Raw genomic sequence first — 24536 nt, 5'->3', positions numbered from 1 at the left:
AAAAAAAAAGAACAGTGCAAGTGAATTGCACTGTTCACGTGAACAGTGCAATTCACTTGCACTACGTTATTTTTTAATATGAACAGTGTGCCATGTACACTGTTCACGCTAATTGCACTGTTCAATGAACAGTGCAATTAGCTGTACAGTGCATGAAAAGTATGAAATTTTAGCTTTTCATTTATTGCGTTTTTGACGCAAAATTTATGTGGGCCCCATACACAGTAAATCACGTTTTTTTGTTACCAAACGACTGCTGACTGCGTTTTCAATAAAACGCAGCCGCAGCCGCAGAGCCAAACGGGCTCTAAGAGGGAGAGCGGTGCTGCAGTCCGGAGCATTTTACACAACTGGGACCGCTTTTTTCGACCGTTTTGCTCTGAGGAGAAATACATGTAAGAGATTGGGATAACTCCAGTCAATCTTCTTAGATGCAGCAGCTGCCTTGCATGTGTTGTATGGTGTGTACAGGATTATATCTCCCTTGACTTGTGTGTGTGTATTATTATTATTATTATTATTTAACTGCGAATGTTAAAATTATCTTACACGTATCTAGATTAATATTCAGAAATCATGAAATTAATGACCATATAAATTTTGAGTAGCCCTAAAATTTATAGCTTTCAAATTATTACTAGATTTATTATAATGTGTGCTAGGTCAATCCTACACATTTCTATTATGTACTAACTGTTATCGATATATTCTTATTTTTTTGGCTTTATTTTTACCTTCTATGTGCTTGTTTGTGCTATTATTATTATACATGCATAAAGCTAAAACATATGAGAAAATCATTATTCATCAAAACTTATTGCACTGTGGATTGTAAAAGTACTAAAAACGGGCACTGTTTACCAAGATTTATTACACTGTGGATTGCATAATTTATGGGAGCATTGTATGTTACAGCCTCATGCGCATACACTTGGCGCAAAGGGCAGTCCATTCCTAGCCATAAAAGTTCCAAGGCTGCAGGGGGAAGGGTTGCACCCCAAGTTGCGAACCTTTGAGGCTTAGGTTGTCATGCCCTGGTGCTGGGGCCACACCCATGAGCTGGCTCACCCAAGCACTTTTAAGCGCCACATGGTGCTTGGTTCTGGTTGCTAGGGAAGGGTCGCCCTATCACCATGTGGCGTTAGGGCAATGCAAGACCCATTGAGCTGGGGTATGACGGCAAATCGAAGACAATCGGGCTCTTTGCCATGACCTAAATGTGTCGGTTCACCCCAAGCCAGCCTCATCGCCACTTAGCGCTCGATTGGGGTTAGCGTGCCCTGGCTCACCCAAGCACTCCCAAGCACCACTTGGCGCTCGATTCTGATTGCTAGGGAAGGGTCACCATAAGAGCTCAGTTTTGATTGCTAGGAAAGGGTCGCCCTAGCACCACTTGGCGCTAGGGCAGACCAGGCATCAGATATTCGCTTTCTATTGTTATTATAATATTATTACTTATAATAAAAATAGTATTATTTGTTTTATAATTATTTTTTATTATTAAAAGTATTAATATTAAAAATTATATTATTCGTGTTATGGTTATTTTTATTTTTATTATAATTATAATTAAAAGTCTGTGGGTCTGGACGCGTTCACGCCCAACACCACGTTAGGACGAGTCCACGCCCACCCATCCACACCCACCCTGAAGTTGGGTTTGGATGCGTCCCTGCCAAACTCCAAGTTGGATCTTTCCTCACAAAACACTATTGATTGCTAAAAATTATTCTATTTAATCTGTAAGTTTTTGATCACCAATATAACTTTTTTTTCATCATAGAATATTAGCTCAATCACACCTTTAATTTATATTACTTTTTTAATATTAATTGATAATTATAACACTATCAAACATATTTATTTCATAGTTTGCAGTAGCATGTGGGCATATCTTCCCATAATGTATATTTATTGTAGCTAATAAGAAAATTGGGCGACGCGGGAAACTTTCTTGCCTTCTCGGTCTTGAGTCCAGCCCAGCCCTGCCTTTAAGAATCATCAACTCTCAACATCCTTGCAAGGTTTGTGCGTTGTGAACAGTCAGCGGTGACATCAAATCGCTCTTTAAGAAACTAATCACTTTCAATTTTAAAAGTGTTTGGAATTGTCAAGATTTTAGATTTTAGAAGACGAAAAACACGGTATAAAAGTGTGCAAAATTTTTGGATATGGAATGCTTCCACTTTAAATATGAACATTACCAAAATATTAAAAGATCCAATACTTTTCTTATTATTAAGCTAGGCCCTAGATCCCCACTCCAAATAACATTAGTTCATGTCCCAATTTGTACTATAAATAAGCCCACATGTCTGGTTAGATTAATTATTCCAGCTATGTGTCATCATTAAAACGTGGGGGCCTGCCTCTGTTTCTTCTCCTTCCTTCCTTCCATCTGCAGCCAAAGACATAAAAAAGAAAAACAAGAATATGCAGTAACGACTAGATCAGAGATCGGAGAGCCAAAATTGCCCAGTCTGGATTTTTGGCGGGGTCGAACTGGTATTCCGCCACCATATCTGTGTTGTGCCGTGTCGACAGGGGTACATTTGGGAAAACCGAAGAGTCCAAGCACCACAGATGAAAGCACACACTTAACTCAAGAGCTACATACATGTTCAAAAAAGAAAAGAAATAAATGCACATGCATTCTGCGACCAAAATAGCTCCAATTACCTGATGAGAAATAAGATATGCAAAGGTCTCAACTCAACAACTTAAATCCAGAGAGCTTTTATAAACCATAACCAACTGTGTTACACCTAACTATCCTTTAGAGGAATTTCAAGTTCTTAACAGCTACATGAATTTCAACCATGGAAATAGAAATTTAAATTCTTAGCTATATAGGCTATCAAAGGAAGCCATTTCATAGCCAGTTTACTTGACCAGATTGTTTAATTAATTATTTCGCTCGCCATTCTTCCCCCGGTCACCACTGCAACAGTAGAAGTGCGGCAGCTTAACTTGTCCACAGCTCCTGCAATCAAACAATCAATTGCAGCACATCACTTACAAGGCATTGGCATACTGTGCTTATAGGTGAATATTTATGGAGCTGGAATCAAACACAAATGCCATACTCGCAGTAGTTATGAGAATTAACAATGGGTTTGAAATTGAATGATGGATAGATAGTATATGAGATTAAAAGGCAACTAAAAATAACAGAAGTCAAAACTGAATTTATTCATTGTTATGTCCTTGTTCAAGGCTTCACTGTACAGAATTGTTTCAACTTTGTTTAATCACTTTATAAGACACTCCTTTTGTTTGAGATCACGGACATATAACATGATTAGTATAGCTCAGATCCCTTATGACTCATTTATCTATTAACCCATAAGTTAAAATGCAAAAGCGAGAAACCACAATTCTTTCTTAGTTGCTGGATGAGCAACTTGTACTGTTAACTATTTCATTTCAATCTCTACATTTATCTTTTCAGATTTTTATAATACAAGACTGTCAAGATTTTGCTTCATATAATGATTTCCATAAATTGCCAACAACATTGGCAAATCCTTACTTGCAGCGAATAATCACTGGTATTGGTTTCAAAGCCTTTGGCCCATTTCGTATACCTCTCTTATGGGGAGTAACCTGCATGACGATAAAGATTTAAGAATCACTACTGTACATTGAAAGAAAAAAACAAAACATGAGCATCAAAAGAAAATCAAAACCAATTTAATGAAACATAAAAAACACACTAAAACAGATTTCGGTGTTTAAAGCACCATATTCATGCATACGAGCAGTTACTGTCAACCTGATAATGGATATATAATGAGTTATTCATCAACAGACCTCACAACTGAAAGAAACTATACAAAATAAATTATCAAACAGCTGGGAAAATGAAATGCCTGTGGAAAAACCTCTACAGGCCAAAACATTAGATATGATTGCTGAAAGCAAAATCCCCAATAAAAAAGGGACAATATCTGACAATATCCAGGTCAACCTCATCACACTCTAAATACAGAACCAAACCAGTTATTGCAGCAAAATCCCCTAATATCCTTATCACATCAAATATGAAACCAAACCATAAGGAAATAAAGCAAGAGAAACAGCCATTTTCTTCTCAGTAATCATTAATTTCTCTGGCAGACTTCCGACTCATTTCAACTAGCAAAACCTAATATGTAGTTCAGTAATGCTATAGTGCAGAGAGGTTTTCCTGCAGGATTAAATTTTAGATGTGTTGGGTCATCAGTTTCCGATCGCTCTTTTTACAGATAGATGAAAACGCAAGTAGTGGGTTTCTTCCCTAATGTTATACCTCGTGCTTTATGTTCTTTAATAAGTTCTAAATTTGGGCCTTTCAAGGACAAGGAAAAAAAACTGCAGAACTTAAAATTCAGTCTTAAAATAAAACAATCTAAAATGGCAGCTCCGAATCCTCTGAATGGTTCTAATCAGACAGCAGTCTGTATATAAAGTTAATACACGAATGACCAGTTTCCGAAAACTAAAACAATAAGCATACGAAGTACCGTCGCACTAATATTTCAAAATTCAATGATAAAAAAGAAAGAATTCTTAGGCTTTCAAGTCAGATAGGCAACCATTCTAAAACCCTAAACCCTAATTATCACAAAAATAATCACAGGTAGTTTAAACCAAAATCCTAAACATCAAAGAACACGTAAAAAAAATAAATCAATAAAGGCATAGTCACCGGAAAAAAGCAATCAAATGCTTAATGCTAAGAAACAGAAATGGAGCGAATAACTTTACCTTCCTTTTAGGAACAGCCATGAGTTCCATGGACCCACCAAAAGAAAAACCCGGCAACCCGAACCCAGAATTGCTACTGTTGCTGCTGGTGTCTTGGTTTGCATCGAACTCGGGTAAAGTCAATTGTGGAGACGCAATATAGCTTTCTAAGGCGCCATCCAAAGGCCGAGCCATGGCTGGAATATGGGCCCACCTCCTGATTCCTGATCTGCACCCACTGTTGCCGCCGGCAGCGCATTTTAGCATTCCCAGTCTCAACGCCATTGTTGCACGAAAGTAAAGTGATAAAAACCTTTCAGTTCTGCTTGTTGTTCAAGAGCGAGCAGCGGAGATTTATTAAAAAATTTATACGGCGTCGTTTCTTCTTCTTCTCTGTTTTTTCTCTCCTTTTATTCTAGGCCATGTTAGTTTTCATAATATTAAATTTCTTCTCTTTGTTTTTTTTTTTTAGAATTGATATTCAATTTCTTTTTCTTTTTTTTTTTTATTTATGTGGGTGTCCAGGTTAGCTTGCGCGCACCACGACTAATCCCACGACTCACTAGACATCCTGCAAACCCAGTGAGCATGTAAGGCACCGCGGGGGTGATAGGCGTGTACGGCGAGGTTTAAACTCAGGATGCAAAGGAAGGAAACAAGTCTCTTCAAACACTGAGTGAAGACCTCAAGTGCTGATATTCAATTTCTTGGTCATACATGTGAATGAGCATTCTGGTAATTCGAATAAAATTTTTTCAATTCATAAAATTTTTTTCCAAAATTTCCAACCTAAATTTTATTTTTTTATTTTTTGAATTAGGTTCTTCCAGATTATATTTAAGAAAACTCAAAAAAAAAAAAAACAAATCCTATTTTTTTTGAAATAATTTGGTCTTTTTTACCCAATAAACTTTAGATAGTTTGAGCTATAGACAATTTACTTGTATATTAATTAAAAAATATCTCAAGTGATTTAGGGTACCTCGGAATTGTTCTCCCTTTACTCGATTTTTTTGAAATTTATTTTAGAGAATTACCTGATTTGTCCATTCTCTTAGAATTTTCAAACAAAAAAAAAACTGAATTATCTCAAAAAAAAAAAAAAAAAAGAGCAGTACTAGCGCCTAGTCACACTTTAAATGATAAATTTTTGAAATGTATTGAAAAAGTGTAATAAATTATTACAACCAAAAGAAAAGACATAAAAAGAAATATAAATCCCCTGTTTAAACACTTTATAACTAACAAAAACAAACTCGTTGGATTTGAGCTCAAATCAAGAAACTCAATTCAAGCGTATTTTCATTAATTTACTCTAATATCATTTCAAGTATTTTAAGCGGTTTTTCAATAATTTTTTTAAAAAATGCTTACTAAATGAGGGGCATTCAAATACCGGCTGACACAAGAAAACACAAAAATACTTATGGAGATTGGTGTACTTTGGCTCCCAGGAGACTATATGTGACCTTGAATATTGTTACTTTATTTATGTATATTCAAGGAGAGCAATGCATATTTTGGTCGCTTCTTGAAAAGGAATTTTATTCACTACAAAATATAGATTGTGCAAGTATAGATACATATTTTGATGCTAATTGAGCTAGAGATGTACATCATAAGTGGTTTATTTTTTTATTATTTTACGTTTTTTATCGTAACACTTGAACTTTGTGAAGTATTATGTTTAAGATTTTTATTATAGAATTTGAATTTTCTAATTGAGATAATTAATTTAACTATATTATAATAATAAAGTAACATGTGAAATTGTTATAATATGATTTTACAAAACATATAGAGATAAATATATTTTTCATTAAAGAGAAGTTAGAAAATAAATTTGTGGAGTTGCCTAAAATCAAATCCAAGATCAATTGATTAATATAGTGTATACTTAAAGTTTTCAAATGAGTTAGGTATGTATGATATTTATGTATTTATGCACCAATTTAAAAGGGAGTGTTAATATTTCTTTATTTCCAGGATAGAAATATAAAGTTAATTTTCTTATTAATGGATCCTTGATTTTATATACAATTAATTTCCCAATTTAGTTAGGATATATGTGTGTGTTTGTGTTCTAATTTTTTTTCCATGTCAAACATGAAAAATTACAACCAAAGAACAAGAATAAAATAAAATTCAACAAACAAGTTTTTCCCTCCACGTTGAATGCTATAGGTCCGTTTTAAACTTGTGAAATTTCATAAAATATTTTATTAACAATAATTTAATTACAATATTTTCCGGTTGTTTCAACCATCACAACAATCATCATCTCACCATGATCATCTTATCTATCACCACCGCTATTCAAACTAAAAAGCCTAGCAAGCTCAAACCACATATCATCCAACCATTACCATCTCTTTTATTATTATTATTTTCTTTTTCATCATGATTATTTCATCGTCATCTCTTTAATTAATACCATAATCTTACCATCATATTATATATATATATATATATATCATTGCTATTGAAAATTTTTTTATATAAAAATATTCTATAAAAAAATAAATTTTAAGCCAAACATCAAAAACAATTTTACACAAAAAGTATTTTATAGTAAAATATTTTCCACAAAACAAACCAACCTTTAAAACCAAATAATTTTCCTCAGGACGACTTCCTTGAGATGTTCCTAGTTTGGGTTGGATGCTAATTTCGGTCTGCCCTTTTTGACCTTTTCACCATCTGCCGACTACGTGGCGAATGTGTAAATAAATACGTTTAAGTTTTACCCTGCGGAAAACGAAATGAACCTCTCTTTCTATATAGCTATATAGCATAGCACCCTCTTTCAAAAGAGACAACCCTCTCCCCGACCTTCTCTTCGCAGTGAGGTGAAAATCGAAACTTCAGAGATGCAGAATTGAATTGAATTGAATGGATCTGAATTCTTCCACAAGGAGGCGATCACCACCGTCGGAGGACACAGATCAACAGCTAGCCCAAAACTCAAAAATGCAAGCGAAGAGATTTGGATCCAATGGGATCACGTTCACCCAGATCTTTACTTATTGCTTGGTAGCTTTGCCAATAATTTTCGCAATATCATTGATCTTTAGACACCCGTCGTCTGATCGAACGATGGGGTTCGCGGATGCTAGAGTTCTTGAAAACAGAGAAGTCAAGCAGAATGCCACGCCAATTGGAGCAGGCGGTGAGTTCACATTTTGGAAATTGAGTTTTTAATTTAAACCATTTCGAGGTTTCTTAATTGCCAGGATTGTTTGATTTATTCGAATTCATGACTTGGGACCTGGTTTGAAAACTGTCGTGCTAGCTTTAGTGATCCGTGATTTGATACATTGGATGATTGCATTATTGTTTTTTTAATTGTAACTATAGCTATCTAATTGATTAGGAAAAAAACGCGGTTTCTAACTGTAATTGCGTAAGTGAAGGATCTGAATTTACCTTCTTTGTCAAAGCAAGAACGCCCTGGTCTTTTTTTCGTGGACCACAGCTCTCTTCTACCATTACTGTTACTGCTGCATTTCAAATTGAAGATTTAATATCCGTGTTGAAAGTCTACGCATATATTATTTAGTTTACTACCCAGAAAGGATCGGAATTATATGTCTTGCTGAGTTGTTATAACTTCCCTTTTCTTCTCTGATCGTTAGGCTCGGAGGGCGTTTTGTTTCAGCACGCTGACAAGTATAATGGCAAACTGCTTGGAGGACTTCTTGCGGATGGGTTTGACGAAGCTGCTTGCACGAGTAGGTACAGTTCATTTTTATATCGCAAAATTTCTCTCCATAAGCCTTCATCATATCTCATTTCGAGACTCAGAAGCTACGAGGATCTTCATAAACGTTGTGGACCAAACACTCAATCCTACAATAAAGCCCTGGAACAACTCAAGTCTGGCAACAAAATAGGTTTGACTGACTGTAATTATATTGTGTGGATATCTTTTAGCGGCTTGGGCAACAGGATATTATCCCTAGCTTCAACATTTCTTTATGCTCTCCTGACAAATAGAGTCCTGCTCGTTGACCAAGGAAAGGACATGGCAGATCTCCTCTGTGATCCGTTTCCTGATAAATCTTGGTTGCTGCCCAGGGACTTCCCTCTCATTGATCAATTCGACAGCTTTAATCAGAATTCTCCTCACTGTCATGGGAATATGCTAAAGAATAATGCCATAAACTCTTCAGCAATGTCAAAACCATCATATTTATACCTCCATTTAGTTCATGATTATGGCGATCATGATAAGCTTTTCTTCTGTGATGGAGAACAGTCTTTTCTTGAAAATGTCCCTTGGTTGATCATGAAAACAGATAACTACTATGTTCCTTCACTTTTCTTGATTCCATCTTTCGAGAAAGAACTGAGCAACTTGTTTCCTGAGAAAGGAACTGTTTTCCACCACCTCGGACGGTACCTTTTCCACCCTTCAAATCATGTGTGGGGACTAATAACAAGGTATTATCGAACTTACTTAGCCAAGGCTGATGAGAGAATTGGCATTCAGATAAGAACTTTTGATTCAAGACGTGGCCCCTTTAAACACGTCATGGATCAAATTTTAGCTTGTACTTTGAGAGAGAAGTTATTGCCTGCAGTAGACATGCAAGGCTCCGTTGTCAATCCTTCTGAAAATGCCAAATTGAAGGCGGTTCTGGTGACATCCTTGCTTTCAGGGTATTCTGAAGATTTAAGGAACATGTACTGGGAACATCCAACTATGACTGGGGAAGTCGTTGGAGTCTACCAGCCTAGCCATGAGGAGTTTCAACAAACAGAAAAGCAGATGCACAACAGAAAAGCCTGGGCAGAAATGTACCTTCTCAGTTTGACTGATGTCTTGGTCACAAGTGCATGGTCAACATTTGGCTATGTGGCTCAAGGTCTTGGAGGTTTGAGGCCATGGATCCTGTACAAGACTGAAAATGATACAGCCCCCGATCCCCCTTGTCGCCGGGCCATGTCGACGGAACCTTGTTTTCATGCTCCTCCCTTTTATGACTGCAAGGCTAAGAAAGGAATTGATACAGGTACACTTGTTCCTCATGTGAGACACTGCGAGGATATCAGCTGGGGTCTAAAGGTGGTTGATGATCATGATGACTTATAGTTTCGGTTGTTGTTTTTCATTAGTTCACCAATTTTGCATAGAGTTTTAGATGTAGAATGTAATGAATTATGCTCGGAGAGCTTTGATGTGATTTTCTTGCTGTGAAGTACCTCTTAACAAGGCGAGTAAAGGTGTATGTGTTAAAAGGCAGACTTCCTTTCATCAATGACCCACCGTTCAACTGAAATTAGTGTCTTTATCCCTCATAAGAGGTATTTAATTTGCATTTTTTTATTGTTTTTGTAATTTAGGAGAGTCGACCCCCACAGTGAACAGCATGCCAGTGAGTTTTCCGTTTAACAAAATTTCCGTACTTCCATCGATACTCAAACATTGTTATTATCCACGTCGCTTACAAATTTTCATGGGGTACGAGATTTAGATGGTGAGTGTCTTTGGATTTATTTAAAGCACGTTGGTATGCAAATTTATGTTTCCAAGACAAAAAAATTGCAATGCGAGTAACAAGGATTCCCAAGGCGAGGGAGAGATCCGAGGTTGTTGCAAGGGATCGGTGAATATACAAAAGCAGATTCGCATGCTCTTAAGAATCCGCACTACAGTGGCAGGCATTATTTGTTTTCATTGACTTCTTTAACTAGCTTTTATGTAAGAAGAACATTTGCCAAAACAGCAGCATGCTCTCTTAGTTCGACACAAGAAAAACGTACGACTGACCGCTATCGATGGAGATTTTGGGCTCAGGTAGAGATCACCCTCACCGCATGCATTAGCATTGTAATTTATGGAAACTACAATTGATAGTAACCCCTGCTATCCCGGTGAGAATTAACACGGCAAAGCTCTTCTCCAGCATACCTGCTCTTGGCCCCGTCCCACTGTCCTCCCAACACCCAAAAAAAAAAGAAAATATTCTGGCCTCAATGACACATGCAAAGAGGTTGATATGTCACAAAATCACTAGATATCGTCTTCGCAATGATACTTTTGGGTTCTACCTGCCCACTCATCGCCTCTGGCTGGGCTTCAGGCCGGCAAGTGCACAGAGAATGACCCGTCTTCTTCATCTTAATAAATTCATTTCATTAGTCACATAAAAAGCGAAAGAGCCATTATGTTCACAGCAACAAAAAGTGTCTAAACACAAATTTAATATCGCACAAGCCACTGGTCCAAGACTTCTCCATCAGAAAGGCAGCTCGATCAATTCTTCCTCCCTTCACACAATATTACGTGATACCCATGTCTGCACCAATTTAGAACTAGTCATGGTATAGAAGCTAGCAAATTTGCATGCAATCAGAGTTTAACGAAAGACAATCCTGAATCTTAAACCAGGAAAATGTAGCGAAGAGAAAATCTACGAAAACACACCAGCACCAATGCAAGATCACAATGTTATGTCACAGGCACAACTATAAAATCAAAGGATGGTGACAAAAATAGCATATGCTGTTGGCAGCAGGGGAAATATCAGAACATAATCAGGATTATAGCAAGGTAGCATCATTTTTGTCAATGGAATACTGTGCAGTAAGTTAAATCCTGATTGTTTCATGGACAATTTGGACATGAATGTGAACGCTTCTCTCTCCTAGGATCCTTCTTGTTACATGGAATCATGTGTTGAGGTAAACATGATTTCCAAGTGTTTGGTGCAACTATATGACTTTCCATATTTAGTCACATTCTCGACTAGTTTTGAATGTGATTCTCCTTTTAATAGATAGAAAAAAACGAAAGGGATTATTTGTCCAACATGAAACTTTCACGACATGCATGAATATCAGTATTGCTATTTATTCTCGAAATTCTGTCATGCTTTGTGGTGAAGGATAATTTGCATATGAAGGCATAGAGTCACAGCAGCGGAGCAAACTGCAGTCAAAATGATTCTAGAAATGGAGATGATTGGATAATCAGAAAAGTTTATTACATACGTTGACTTGAATGGTGCACTTGTAGCTCCAATTTGAGTGGCAAATGCCACATCTTGAAAGGGACCCGCCATCTTTCCTCGAGGGAACCATCCAAGGTCTCCGCCTTTCTTTCCTGATGGACACTCTGAGTACTCGGAAGCCAACTGGAATAAAAAAGGATAAAATATTACACAAATTCAATTTCAGGAAAGCAACAGGCTATACAGGCAATAACCAAACTACCAAAGCAACACCAAAGATTCCTTTAGATATTTTGCATAACCAGAAGTTCAAGCCAAATATATCCAATTTTCCGCTTGCAATTTATCATATCAGAAGAAAATTGATCCAGATTTAAAAAAAACAGCCTCTTCGCTATAGAAAGAAAGGAAAATGTTGGAATATCCTCAACAGGGTAAAACATTGCTCTAATTTCTGTTGATACTCGATGCATATTCAGAAAACAAAGTCTTGCAAGAAAAGGATCATAACTAGTGAGTTTACCTTTGCAAACTCAGCTGGAGGAACCTTGTCACCATTGCTTAGCCAACCATCCTGCAACTTCTGGTATGCCTCATTGATCTTGCCTTGCTTCTCACATAATATATGCCTCGCTGAAATAAAAAATTAAAGGCAATTTAAGAATCTCAGAAACTGGAGGACTGATAGATCACGTGTAGGGTATATAATAACTGAAAATGTGTCCCCTTGAACAAAGCCAAGCTCATGTTGACAAGTAAAACATGAAACAGGTACATAGTTTGATGCATAGTGTATAAGCATTCCATCCTGAGCACAAATTTCTAATCCAGGGAATCCAAAATTTATCTTCTACGATCAAGTTTCTGAACAACGGTCTTCAAACAATAACATTGAAAAATACAACTTTCTAATGGATTGTAAGAGATCAAATTTCACTTTTAAACCAAATAGAAAAATAAAAATAAAAAACCCACTAGTAGAGCATACAACAAAAACCTTTGACATAAGTGCAAGTGCCGAGCCCATCTGAAGCCTTTCCAGATTTTCCTTTCCCCTTGGAAGCATTTTCATCACTCCCACCCCCTGCCTGCTTTCCCTTCCCCTTTCCCTTCGCTCCAGCGTCTTTTTGCTTCGAGTCCTTTCCCATTTTAGCTTACAATCCTAAACCAATGATCGATCATGAGATACAGGACTCGTTACATAAAAATAAAAAAACTAAAGAACAGTATCTAAAACAAAAATTAAATAGCAGTAAATTAAAACCACAGTATTTAATAATAGATGTGCAAATTGACAACCCCCAAGTTCAAAAAAGAAAGAAAGAAGGAATTTAGCCAGTAATAGTAAGACCCCGTGTGGAAATTATATGCAACGAGTATCAAATCTTGCCGATCAATACACAGAATCTCACGCAATCATAACGGCATGACATCCAAAATTAGAAGACAATCATGAAAATTGAAAAACAAAAACCAAGACTTCAAAACTTTTGATTACAGTTATTAATACTCTATTAAAAGAACATGAACCCAACTGATTATTAGACGACTTCTACTACGCCTGACCTGAGTTCTGATTTCTGAGTTCTACCTTGGAATGGGGAGTAGGTAAGTTCGGGGCTTCGGGAAGGAAAGTAACCACAAACTTGGAGATAATAACAAGTTTGTCCGCGTTGAATCAGTTGGTGAACCAGGCAGCCCAAAGTCAGTATAATAGAAGAGGCCTTTTTTGTTAATGTAATTAAAGGGCCCATGCGACTATTCACCGATCCATATTTTATTCTCTCCCGGTCTACTAGAAATGTTATAAATTAAATTCTTGCTTCTCGTCACGTGTCATTTATTTTTTTAAATAAAACATTATATATATAATTTTTTTAATATATTTTGTAAGTGAAAATAATTTTTTTAATGTATATATGTAATTAAATAAATAAAAAACAATGTATGTAAATAAAAAAAAACCATAAACAATAACTAAAAAAAAAAATAATTAAACATATAAAGGTAGAAAGATAAAAAATCTACCTAATAAACTAGAAACAAAAAATCTACTCCAAAGATTTGTTTTTTTCATGATATTTAAAGGTAAAAAACACACAATATAAATTTTCTTCATTAAATTGAACAATTTGAAACAAATAACTACTATTTTAATGATCTAAATTGATATCGATAATATTTTTTTTTTATCATCATAATCCAACAATCTCTCTATCTTTCTTTTAACTAGGAAACCAAAACAATAAAAATAAATTTTTATATTAAAATTGATTTAAAAAAATATTAAGACATTGAAATCATATAATTTATGTTATTTTTAAAGTTTCAATAACCAAATTGTATCCTTTCCAAAAATTTAGCACACCATCCATGTCTTGCATTTTTTTTTTATTCTGGTTCCTTTTCTTTGAATTTCACTAAACTACAAAATCAAAAGTAATTGGCATTAAATTAGAGTTAAATTACTTCAAATAAAATTTAAAAACCAAAATAAATTATATATAAAAATAAAACAAAGCTATTTACACTGATTTGATTTGTGTGTGCATGAACAATACTAGCTCCTGTAGTAAAACACCCCCACGCTGTTATAGGTAATCATTGCCAAATGAGAGATTGTTCTTTTCATTGCTATAATAAAAAATTAATTACAAGCAGAACTTTTTAGTCAGTACTTTACAAAGAGATTGAACTTGTTGCTGTCTATGTATGAAGATGTTTAAAAAAGAAAAGAAAAGAAAAATCTATAACATTGTATAGGAATAATTTCTGAAGACATGCAAATAGATTAGCTTTCTTGCCGAAAGCGAAAGGATACAGTGAAAGGGCCTAAGAAAAAGGAAAAAAAGAAGATTGCACAATAGTCTGAAGTTACCGTTCTCGAGAAGGAAGAACAAAATATCTCTAAGAAGAACAATGATAAAATTTATATTAAAGAACAAATGTGCAGCAGAAACATCATTCTCTGATGTAACTTACACTTTTTATGCCTGAGAAGAGGTAGCGAAATGCAGGGAAAAATGTGATTTTTACAGATCAAAAACCAAGAACATAATACCCTGTTTTTTTTTTTTCGAGTGCTTTTGCTCCATGACCAATTTATGGCTCAAGTTCACCACGCGCACCTACACAGGCTACTGATCATATGGAAATTCACTTCTTGGCCACAGTGACTCAAAACTTCCTCGTCGCTTGCGAAACAGGCTGTCAACATTTTATTTGTCCTTGCTTCTACAAACAGACACCACTCAATCTCCACCACTCCTCTCCTGCCATGGAAGTCACACTATCATCAGCAGCTTCAGCTTCAACACTGAAAAACGCTAACGTCTCTGCAATTTCCATCACTCAAAAATTAAACACCTCGATCCTAACATGGCCTTCTTCTACAAATCCCAAAGTGCTACATCTTTATGTCCCCAAGAATCCTGTCCGAAGAATCAACACCCTTCTGTCTCTCACTCGTTGCTCCACAAAACCAGACACCAACACAAACAACGAAACTGACCAAAATTCTACCCCTGAATCCAATTCAAATCCAGAGCCCCAATACCCATCAACACCCATTTCTTCAAATGATTCGCTGCCCTCCAATTCTTTGCCATCACAGTCATTATCTAGGGGATTGGTGTTTGATTTGGGTCCCTCAAATTCATGGGACGGCGAAGAAATTGGGTCACCGGTGGTGAAAAGATTCTTGAGTGACGAGGAAGAGAGATGGTACATGTGGTACCATGGGAATTCTAGTCAAAACTCAGGCTCAGCAGATTCAATAGGACTAGCAGTTTCAAGCAATGGAATTCACTGGGAAAGAGGGGTAGGGCCGGTTAGCTCCAGCGGTGATGTGGGTTCGGTTATGAAGTGTGGTCAAGATTGGTGGGCGTTTGATACAATGAGCATTAGGCCTGGTGAAGTGGTTGTAATGTCAAGTTCAAAAGTCAGAGCTTCAAGTGCTGTTTACTGGCTTTACTACTCTGGTTTTAGTTCTGAGAAGGTGGATTATACGGATGATGATTCCTTGGAGTTCAGTTTAGAAAACCCAGAAAGGTTTTGCCTTGATAATGTAAATAATGGGAATTTTGATAAAGGGAAGATCTTTAAGTCTCTGCCTGGTTTGGCAATGAGTCAGGATGGGAGGCATTGGGCTAGAATTGAAGGGGAACATCACAGTGGAGCTCTGTTTGATGTGGGGTCTGACAGAGAGTGGGATTCTTTGTTTATTGCTGGTCCACGGGTTGTTTTTCATGGTAATAGTGATCTTAGAATGTATTATCACTCGTTTGATGTGGAAAGTGGGCAATTTGGTATTGGGATAGCAAGGTCAAGAGATGGGATCAATTGGATGAAGTTGGGGAAGATAATTGGAGGAGGAAAAATTAGCTCTTTTGATGAGTTTGGTGCAATAAATGCATGTGTTGTGAGGAACAAGAAGGATGGGAGGTATTTGATGGCTTATGAGGGTGTCGCTGCTGGTGGAAAGAGGAGTATTGGATTGGCAGTGTCTCCTGATGGATTAAAAGATTGGAGGAGATTTCAAGACGAGGCGGTGCTGGAGTCACCGGTGAAAGATGGATGGGATAACAAGGGAGTTGGATCTCCCTGTCTGGTTCAAATGGACGGGGAAGTTGATGAATGGAGGTTGTATTACAGAGGAGTTGGCAATGAGGGAAGGACTGGAATTGGAATGGCAATTTCTCAAGGAAATGATGTTAGTAGTTTTAGACGATGGACAGGATTCCATTTATAAGAAAATCTGATCTAGGTGATTTCGTTTTCTTTTGTTTACTTGTTATCATCATCATCTAGATCCATTGTAGTTTGCTCATGTGCACGAAGCTATTATAATCTGAGTTTAAGTATATTAATTTGTTTTTCTCACCATTCCTACAAGCATGATAATCTGCGGTCATTTGAAATACGGGTTTAGATGCTCCAAGTATATATTCAGTATGTTTGATGATGATTTAGAATATTTTTTAATTAAAAATATATTAAAATAAATATTTTTTATATTTTTAATATCAATATACATTAAAATAATCTAAAAACATTTAAAAAAATTATTTTAAGTAAAAATAACTTAAAATTTAAGGAAACACATAATTTTTTTTTAAATTAATTTTTATTTAGAAATATATTAAAATATATTATTATTATTTTTATTTAAAATAATTTTTAATGTCAAAATAATTTAAAAATATAAAAATTATAATTTTAAATAAAAAATTAAATTTTCTTAAAATGCCCCTTTCAATTTAATATCTAGGAAGGCCCATATCCACCGAACTTGCATCTATTTTCTTGTGGATGTGTTTTTTGTTTGCAATCATGATCCCGGTCCAATGGGCTTCGAGTCTACATGGCTTCACTAAGGAGTTCTTTTGACGGCCAGTATGTTCATACTTCAGACACCTGGAGACATGTTAAAGTTTTTGCGGGTGGTTATTTTTTCATAAAAGGTTATGTTTTATATGCTTGATTTATTTATTTTTGTTTTATCTCTATTTTCCAAAATTTTAGAGTATTTTTTTGTAAAATAAAGAGAAATAATCTTTGACATGGAAAATAAAATAAAATGCAATGCCCCTGGCCACCAAGATTTCCAAGCCATAGGGCGAACCGTTACCTGTTACCACATACAGTGATTGTATGCATAAAAGAAAAGGAAAGATGTTGAAAATATTGTTGTTATTATTATCATTTCAAGCATGAATATTTCTAAAACAATTGCTAATACTGCCCAAAAAAATATGAACTTATTCAAAAATATAGTCATGGAAGAACTGGATAGTTTTGCAAATATTATGTAATTTTATTTGAAGAAAAAAAATAATAATTAAAAGAAGAAAATATATAGAAAGTGAAGTGCCAAAATGTTCTTTAAAAAAACCACAACAAACACGAGCACCGGAAAACGCGAAGAAAGAGATCGAGCAGATCGTAATTAAGAGGTAGAGGCATTTAACAAATATATGTGCAGACATTGAATGGCGGCAGTAAGATTAGATGGCATAGCATATGCAGACATTATTGCGATAATCAATAATAGCTTAACGGGAAAATATTATTGCCGTCGAGACACCATATCTGTTAATATAGTGTCCACCAAGTGGCTTCTACGTCCAGGGAGAGATCCTTCAGTGAATTCAATGGCGGCAACAAATGGCTCGTCATCTGTGTTTGCGCATTCCCTTTATCCGGTGGTTTTTCTTTTTGTTTCTGCACTTTTATTTAGCTCATGTCTTCCCTTTTTGTTGCTCTGTTTTCGGTTGTTGTTTTTCCTCAGCCTCTGTTTTGTGCTCCCTTCTCCATGTAGATTCCCACTTAATCAGTGTTTTAATTGATCTCGGCTTATGAAAAAAACAAATTGAAAAAATTACAGATAGATGCTTGACTCGCGTGGAAAAATAATAATCACAATATTACGATGCGTGTAGATAAAGAAGACAACCTTGGGACATGAATTAATGACTTGCTCCGTGAAATTCTCAGACGGTCGATGTTGGGTTGCCCCATACCGGTCATCTGGCTGAGATACTCGGGGGGCACTGCTCCCTGCCTGAAGGAGCGAGACACTGTGATAAGAGACCAAGTGATGCGACACCTCCATTTATTAATGCATTTTCAAAACACAGACAAAGATTGTGTTTTCGCAGATATACAAGATGGCGTCAGGTAAAGACAACTAATAATCCAATCTTTATTTGGAAGGCATGAGAAATCGGGGGGGATGATTAATTAAAAAAAAAAAAAAGGGGTTCTGGTGTCTAGGATCAATTCATGTATTTTTCTTGTTTAGGGTTAATTATAAATATTTAAAAACATTACCATGTGAAATAATAATTATCTAAGGTATTAAATTAATATCATTGATTTTTATTTAACAATGTTTATTTTCTATATTTTTTTATCATAATTTAAATATAAATAAAGTCTAATAAATACATTCCGATAATTCTTAATGTGTGCCCTAAGGTTTAAGAAGCCTATTTTTTGCGCAAATCAAGAAACTCATTTCCCTATAATATGGTAATTGGGTTCATTGATAATAGATAAAAACCATAGCTGATCAATCAACTTAAATTTTATAATATTAAAGTTGTAACTAGTAGTATTCTATAAATTATAGTTTGAGTCATTAATTAATATGCCATGTTATCGGTCTATGTTAGCAAACTCAAAAAATCATCAATTATGTCAAACTTTTTATTTAGAACAACTACTAACATGAAAAATTAAATGGAGACAAACACTTCTTAAAAAGCAAAATTACTGAGCATTCTAAAATTTCTTACATAAGAATGATATAAAATTATTCTTGATATTTTACTTAAGAATTTAAATTTTTAAGTTAATATAATTTCTTATATGATTTTAAGCACTAATAACATTATTCTTGATATTTCATGTAATAAATGCATGACATCATCATCTTTATGCAGGGATGATATCGGTTTTTTTTTTTTAAAAAAAAATTAAATTTAAATTAACAAAGTTACAGAAGATTGCTCAGTTGTAAGAGGAGCAATCTTGCTGACACCAGCTTCTTCTTCTCTTTTTAGCCACATCAGCCTCCATAATCTTTATGCCGAGCGCCACCCCCCCCCACCCCCCAAGACCCTAGGTAACCTTGTTTTCTCTTCCATCTTTCCTCTTGAAATAACCCAATTTTAAATTTTCCAAAAAAAAATTAAATGTTATTTTATTTCTATTTTTATGCATAAAAATTCGAAAAATAAAGAAAAAGTTAAAAATTCAAAAATATATTTTTCTCGAGTCAACCACCTTTTTCCATGAAAACTGAGTCCATCCAGTCAATACGAGTCAAACCATGTCGACCAAGGTAAAAAATAAGTTTTAGGTCATTTTCGGGTCAAAACCGTCACTTTCAGTCAAAGCCGAGTCCACCGAATCAATACGAGTCAAACCATATCAACCGGGGTAAAAAATAAATTTCAGGTCAAAACCGTCAATAATAAATCCAAGTCTTACAATGATTATGATTTAATTCAATAAGATAGAGATTTTCTTATAAAAAAAAATTTGTCTTCAACCTTAGACGAAAATAATGAATAAATATATGACCTAGAAAAACAATCAATTAACAATGCAGCTTACCTAATGTGGGGTGTACTATGGATGATGCGTTTTCTCTTGCATAACTAGTTCCCTTATCCAAATCTTTCGCAGAGCATTAGGTTTTTTAATGACCATAATACTAGGTGTCAACTCATGAACCTTCAAATAATAACTTTATGATTAAACTCAAAACCCTCCAGTTTAATTCCAGGAGGCAGCTTCGTCATTCAACGTCGTGCCTGTCACGACATATATATAGGTAAGACAAAAACTAGCTATTGCATCTAAAGAACAATTTACTTGAACCCGATGGATATTGACCTGGATCTAAATGGATGAGTATTTTTTTTTTAAGATAATTACATTACTTGAATAATAATGGATACAATATGAATATTGCCAAACTTGACATAAAACTCTTCCAGACCTTACCTAAAATATATATTTATATTATATAAATACATTTGTATATTATATAGATATATTTGTAAAACATTTAGATTTTTTTAATATAATATGATATATAAATATCTTAATATCGACATAAAACACACACATATATATGTGTGTGGGTGTGTGTATATATTATTGAATAATGAATAATAATCAAATAATAAATACTAGAATATCAATAAATAATTTATAAATATCTGATTTTTTTACTTGATAAATAATAAATAAAATATAAAACCTATTATAATCCCTAATTTCTCTTCCGATCTGCGAGGAAGGAGCTCAAAGTGGGGGTAGCATTGTTTAAATGCGACCTATATATATATATATATATATATATATATATATATATATCAGCGAAATAGTCAGCTAGCTAGGCAACCCTTACACAAAATCCTAGCCTAAAAAACTATGCAATATTTTATCACAAAATTCGGAACCCACAAAGAAATTCCTGGATCAAGTAAATATATGAGCACACTTTAGTTTCAATCCCTAGCTAGCAGCATTCAAATTAACAGACAGAACATCTAAGGAACCTTTATTTATAAAGATCTAATGTTACACTCGATGCAATGAAATTAACCATATTACGAGTCCCTCAATCAAATCCTACAACTAGGCTCCTTTTCTTCTTCTTTCTTCTTCTTCTTCTTTATAGTACTAGAACTATTTATAAAAGTAGCTATTAGTGTAGATGATCAAAATACAGATGACCCAGTTTGAGAAGCATCAACCAGATTGAGTAAGCTATTCCAATAAATATCTTCAAGATTACCAGCGTAGTTATCATTAATATTCTCTCCAGAACAGGTCGGGTTGCGGTCCAGAGAATTACACACTAAAATTTCCGAAAATCCATCAATGATAGGTGCGTTTTCATTCGTTGAAGAGTCAACAAACCACTCATTATGATCGCTGGCATACGGGCTTATATCATGAATTGCCATGGAACTGTCCAAATTTCGTTTCACTTGTGCTGGTTCTTTGAGTTTCTCAAAGCACTCCAACTGGTTTCCCCTATCAAACTCACTGGCCGTAGTCCCACTGTTGCATGTAGCATTATTTGTGGCAAAAGCTAGTGTGGTGGTTGGATTTTTCTGAACTCCAATGAGTGGGATGGCTAATGCATTTTCTGAGAAATTCAAAGTGGATGTTGGAGACTCGAGAGAGTCACTGCTGCCTACCGAGAACATGCTGAAAACGACCCCTTGCCATGCTTTGAGTACATCGAGACACCGTGGTCTTTCTGTTGGAGCTGCACTACCTTTGTCGGAGACTTGAGCTGAAACTGCAGAGCCTAGAAGGTTTTTGGGAGGATTAGGTACACTTAACTTTGACTCACGGACCAATCTGGCTTCGGCCTCTAGTCGAGCACTCTCCCATTGAGCCATGTGGCTTAAATTGGCAGAACCCTTGGAATGGCCACTTCCGGAGCCGAAAGAATCAGCTTTTGGCTTGTGGGTCACAGGATCAATGCCCATTTTGTCTAATCTTTTCTTAAGATGTGTGTTCCAGTAATTCTTGATCTCGTTATCGGTTCTTTTCGGCAAGTGTGTAGCAATGGCTGACCACCTGTATAAAACAAGACGTACGGTCATCTTCACGTACAAAGCATCATGCGTGTCATTGTCTCAACCTAGAGTTTATAATACTTGGTACGTAGTGATTTGTATGATACGAAGAATATAGTTTTATATCAAAACATCCTCTCGAATTTAGGTATGTATTAAAATAATATATATTCTTATTTTTTTATATTAAAACATTAAAATAATTTTAAAATATGTATAAAAATTAATTTTAAACAATTTGTTTTTCTCAATTTTAAGAGTATGATTTTCAACGCATTCACACCATCATGTGCCTTTCCTGATCTGAGAGCGGACACAAAATCCGGAAACCAAAGATCATCGAAGGAATAATAATACCAAAGTGGAAACCATGAGATGAGACCACATATATGAGAGTGTGACCGTCAATTTCAAGATCCTATATATCACCGCAAGGAACTACCATCTCACCTGTTTCCAAGAAGAGCATGCAGCTGAATGATTGATTGTTCTTCCTGCAAATTAAACTTTCCTCTCTTGATATCTGGCCGAAGGTAGTTGGTCCACCTGAGTCTACAGCTCTTCCCGCATCTCTGAAGTCCTACACACACACACACACCAAAAAACAAAAGGAAGGGATAACAATCAAGCTATCGTTTAATAAAGACTAGGGCACCAAGTGAATAAATAATTGGGAGTAAATAAAGGGTTTGTTAATGTAAATCACCAGCTTTGGCAGGCAAGGCTCGCCAGCTTCCATGGCCATGCTCTTCGATGTAAGCCAAAAGCTTCTGGTCTTCTTCAGGAGTCCATGGCCCTTTCTTCAGTCCCACCTTCTCAAAGCATTGAGACTTAACCATATCTCAGACCAACGGAGAGAGAAAGAGAGAGACAAACTATAACGTGGAAAGTAAGGAGAAATATCAGGGGAGGACAAGTGAGTTAGAAAAATCATTATGCAGAATATATAGGCGCGCTGGTAATTTAATAAATATTATCGGCATGGATCCGTACAAATCCACCTTGAACATACTAGCGATGTAACCAGGTATTTTAACCTAATTCTCAAATTATTTTTCTTACATACCCAGGTTTAACGAAGCACCTTGAATGTGAAAAACGAACTGAAAATGTGAGCAGCTTTAGCGAGAGAAATATTTAATTATCAACGGACAGCAGTTATTTCTTTGCCTTGTCAGCCAGTCATGTTTGCGGTCCCTCTATCTCCACATGTCCGACCGAACTATTCATGATTTATTTTTCCAAGGCCGTTCATTGGGCAGTTGATAGTATTAAAACTCCCAAAGCTATTCTTTATAAACCATAAATGATTTCTTTTTATAAGATGAAATAATAAATACTACTGCTTCAATTGCACATGAATACCCCCCCAAAAGAAATTAATTACATATGAAATATTCGATCAAATCCTCGCCAACTTGATCCTCATCTATCGTATATGTACCATCCATACTATTTCTACGTTCTTGACAGTCTATTTTTCTCTCAGTAGAGTGTTTCAGCCGCTGATGTTGTGGTAAAAGATTATCGACTTCTGGTCGCCGGAAAGAAAAATTCTTAATTTTACTTATCGAGTAGCTGGAGAGTGAAACGGAAAAGAAAAATTAAGCAAACGAATTGACACGATCTCAACTGCAACTTGAGATTCTTTGTTCGCACATTACATCACACACACACATAATAGCATAAATTATACATCGGTGGGATATATATGACAGGTTCCGCTTTTTAGAGAAGCCGGAACCATAATTATCAAATCCAATCTGAAAATTAATCTTGAATAGAAGGCTAGGTTTTAATTAGGGTTTATAAGTCAATCCGTATCATGTCGGGTCAATTTAAAAAATTTAAAAAATATATATTTAAATTTTTAATATTTTATATGAAAAAATTAAAAAAAAAATTCATGTGAATATAGGTTATACATATTGTAAATAATAAAGTTTAAAAGTATATTTTTTAAAAAATTATCCCAGATTGAAAAGATATTATGTTATACTTTTAAGTTGAAGGTTTAAACCTAATTTTTTTTTTATCCCACATTAAAAAAACATAATTTTTTTCTTGTGAACATAAAATATATATACTAAAAGGCTTCAAATCTCATATTGAAAAGATATTAGGTTATCTTTTTAAATTGAAGTATTTAAACTAAAAAATTTTTTTTATCGCACATTGAAAAAATATATATAATTGTTTTCTTGTAAATATAAAATATATATACGAAAGAATTTAAAATCTAACATTAAAAAAAATAATTTTTTTCTTAGAAATATTAAGTATATATATTAAAAGGTTTCAAATTAATCACACATTAAAAAAATATGATTTTTTTTTTGGAAATATAGTATATACACACACACTAAAAAGTTTTAAATTTCACATTAAAAAAAATAAAATATATTTTTAATATTTATATAATGAATTTTAAAAAATATTAATAACCATCTACAAAACTAAAAATTGAGGCTGGGAGGGCGGCGCGTTCCAACCGGGGAAACTCCCTTGCCCGTGATCTTGAATACGTCCTTTTGTGGGTTATGGAGCTAGCTACACCGCAAGTTTTATATAGTAAACACACTCCCAAATAATAACACCTTAAATCTTGCACATGTACCATTAAAATTTAAAGGCAATTCGCTCGCATGCTGGATGGAAAACTTCAAATATACTAAAATTCAGTTCAAATCAACCTGTTGATGATAATATATAATCTTGCACGTGTACCATTAGATACATATTT

The 24536-nt window shown here is 35.0% G+C and overlaps 5 protein-coding genes across 7 annotated transcripts; 2 read left to right on the top strand and 3 right to left on the bottom strand.

The window, feature by feature from the left end:
• Positions 1-2707: 2707 nt before the first annotated feature.
• Positions 2708-5073, bottom strand: LOC118062529 (uncharacterized). Its single transcript, XM_035076322.2, has 3 exons — positions 4750-5073; positions 3533-3606; positions 2708-2983 (listed from the first exon to the last, which is right to left on the bottom strand). Exons 1-3 carry the CDS (start codon positions 5011-5013, stop codon positions 2905-2907), a joined length of 417 nt encoding a protein of 138 aa, XP_034932213.1. The 5' UTR covers positions 5014-5073; the 3' UTR covers positions 2708-2904.
• A 2445-nt stretch (positions 5074-7518) lies between these two features.
• LOC118062346 (galactoside 2-alpha-L-fucosyltransferase) lies at positions 7519-9973 on the top strand. Its single transcript, XM_035076047.2, has 2 exons — positions 7519-7897; positions 8364-9973. The coding sequence occupies exons 1-2, from the start codon at positions 7621-7623 to the stop codon at positions 9821-9823; spliced, it is 1737 nt and encodes a 578-aa protein (XP_034931938.1). The 5' UTR covers positions 7519-7620; the 3' UTR covers positions 9824-9973.
• A 713-nt stretch (positions 9974-10686) lies between these two features.
• Positions 10687-13387, bottom strand: LOC118062347 (uncharacterized). Of its 3 annotated transcripts, none has more exons than XM_073410997.1 (5): positions 13251-13387; positions 12682-12846; positions 12208-12317; positions 11725-11867; positions 10687-11030 (listed from the first exon to the last, which is right to left on the bottom strand). In XM_073410997.1, the coding sequence occupies exons 2-5, from the start codon at positions 12830-12832 to the stop codon at positions 10988-10990; spliced, it is 447 nt and encodes a 148-aa protein (XP_073267098.1). In that variant the 5' UTR covers positions 12833-12846; positions 13251-13387; the 3' UTR covers positions 10687-10987. The 3 variants fall into 3 exon arrangements, with proteins under 3 accessions (XP_073267098.1, XP_073267099.1, XP_034931943.1); XM_073410998.1 differs by having other exon boundaries at positions 13276-13376; XM_035076052.2 differs by having other exon boundaries at positions 13220-13370.
• A 1384-nt stretch (positions 13388-14771) lies between these two features.
• On the top strand, positions 14772-16568 carry LOC118062503 (uncharacterized). The gene has a single exon (XM_035076281.2). It carries the CDS (start codon positions 14833-14835, stop codon positions 16432-16434), a length of 1602 nt encoding a protein of 533 aa, XP_034932172.1. The 5' UTR covers positions 14772-14832; the 3' UTR covers positions 16435-16568.
• Positions 16569-20594: 4026 nt separating this feature from the next.
• Positions 20595-22865, bottom strand: LOC118062488 (transcription factor MYB106). The gene is made up of 3 exons (XM_035076263.2): positions 22500-22865; positions 22244-22373; positions 20595-21794 (listed from the first exon to the last, which is right to left on the bottom strand). The coding sequence occupies exons 1-3, from the start codon at positions 22630-22632 to the stop codon at positions 20921-20923; spliced, it is 1137 nt and encodes a 378-aa protein (XP_034932154.1). The 5' UTR covers positions 22633-22865; the 3' UTR covers positions 20595-20920.
• Positions 22866-24536: the final 1671 nt, after the last annotated feature.

Source organism: Populus alba, chromosome 8 (genome assembly GCF_005239225.2).
Source record: "Populus alba chromosome 8, ASM523922v2, whole genome shotgun sequence".
NCBI lineage: Eukaryota > Viridiplantae > Streptophyta > Magnoliopsida > Malpighiales > Salicaceae > Populus > Populus alba.
This window is presented reverse-complemented; position numbering and strand designations above follow the sequence as displayed.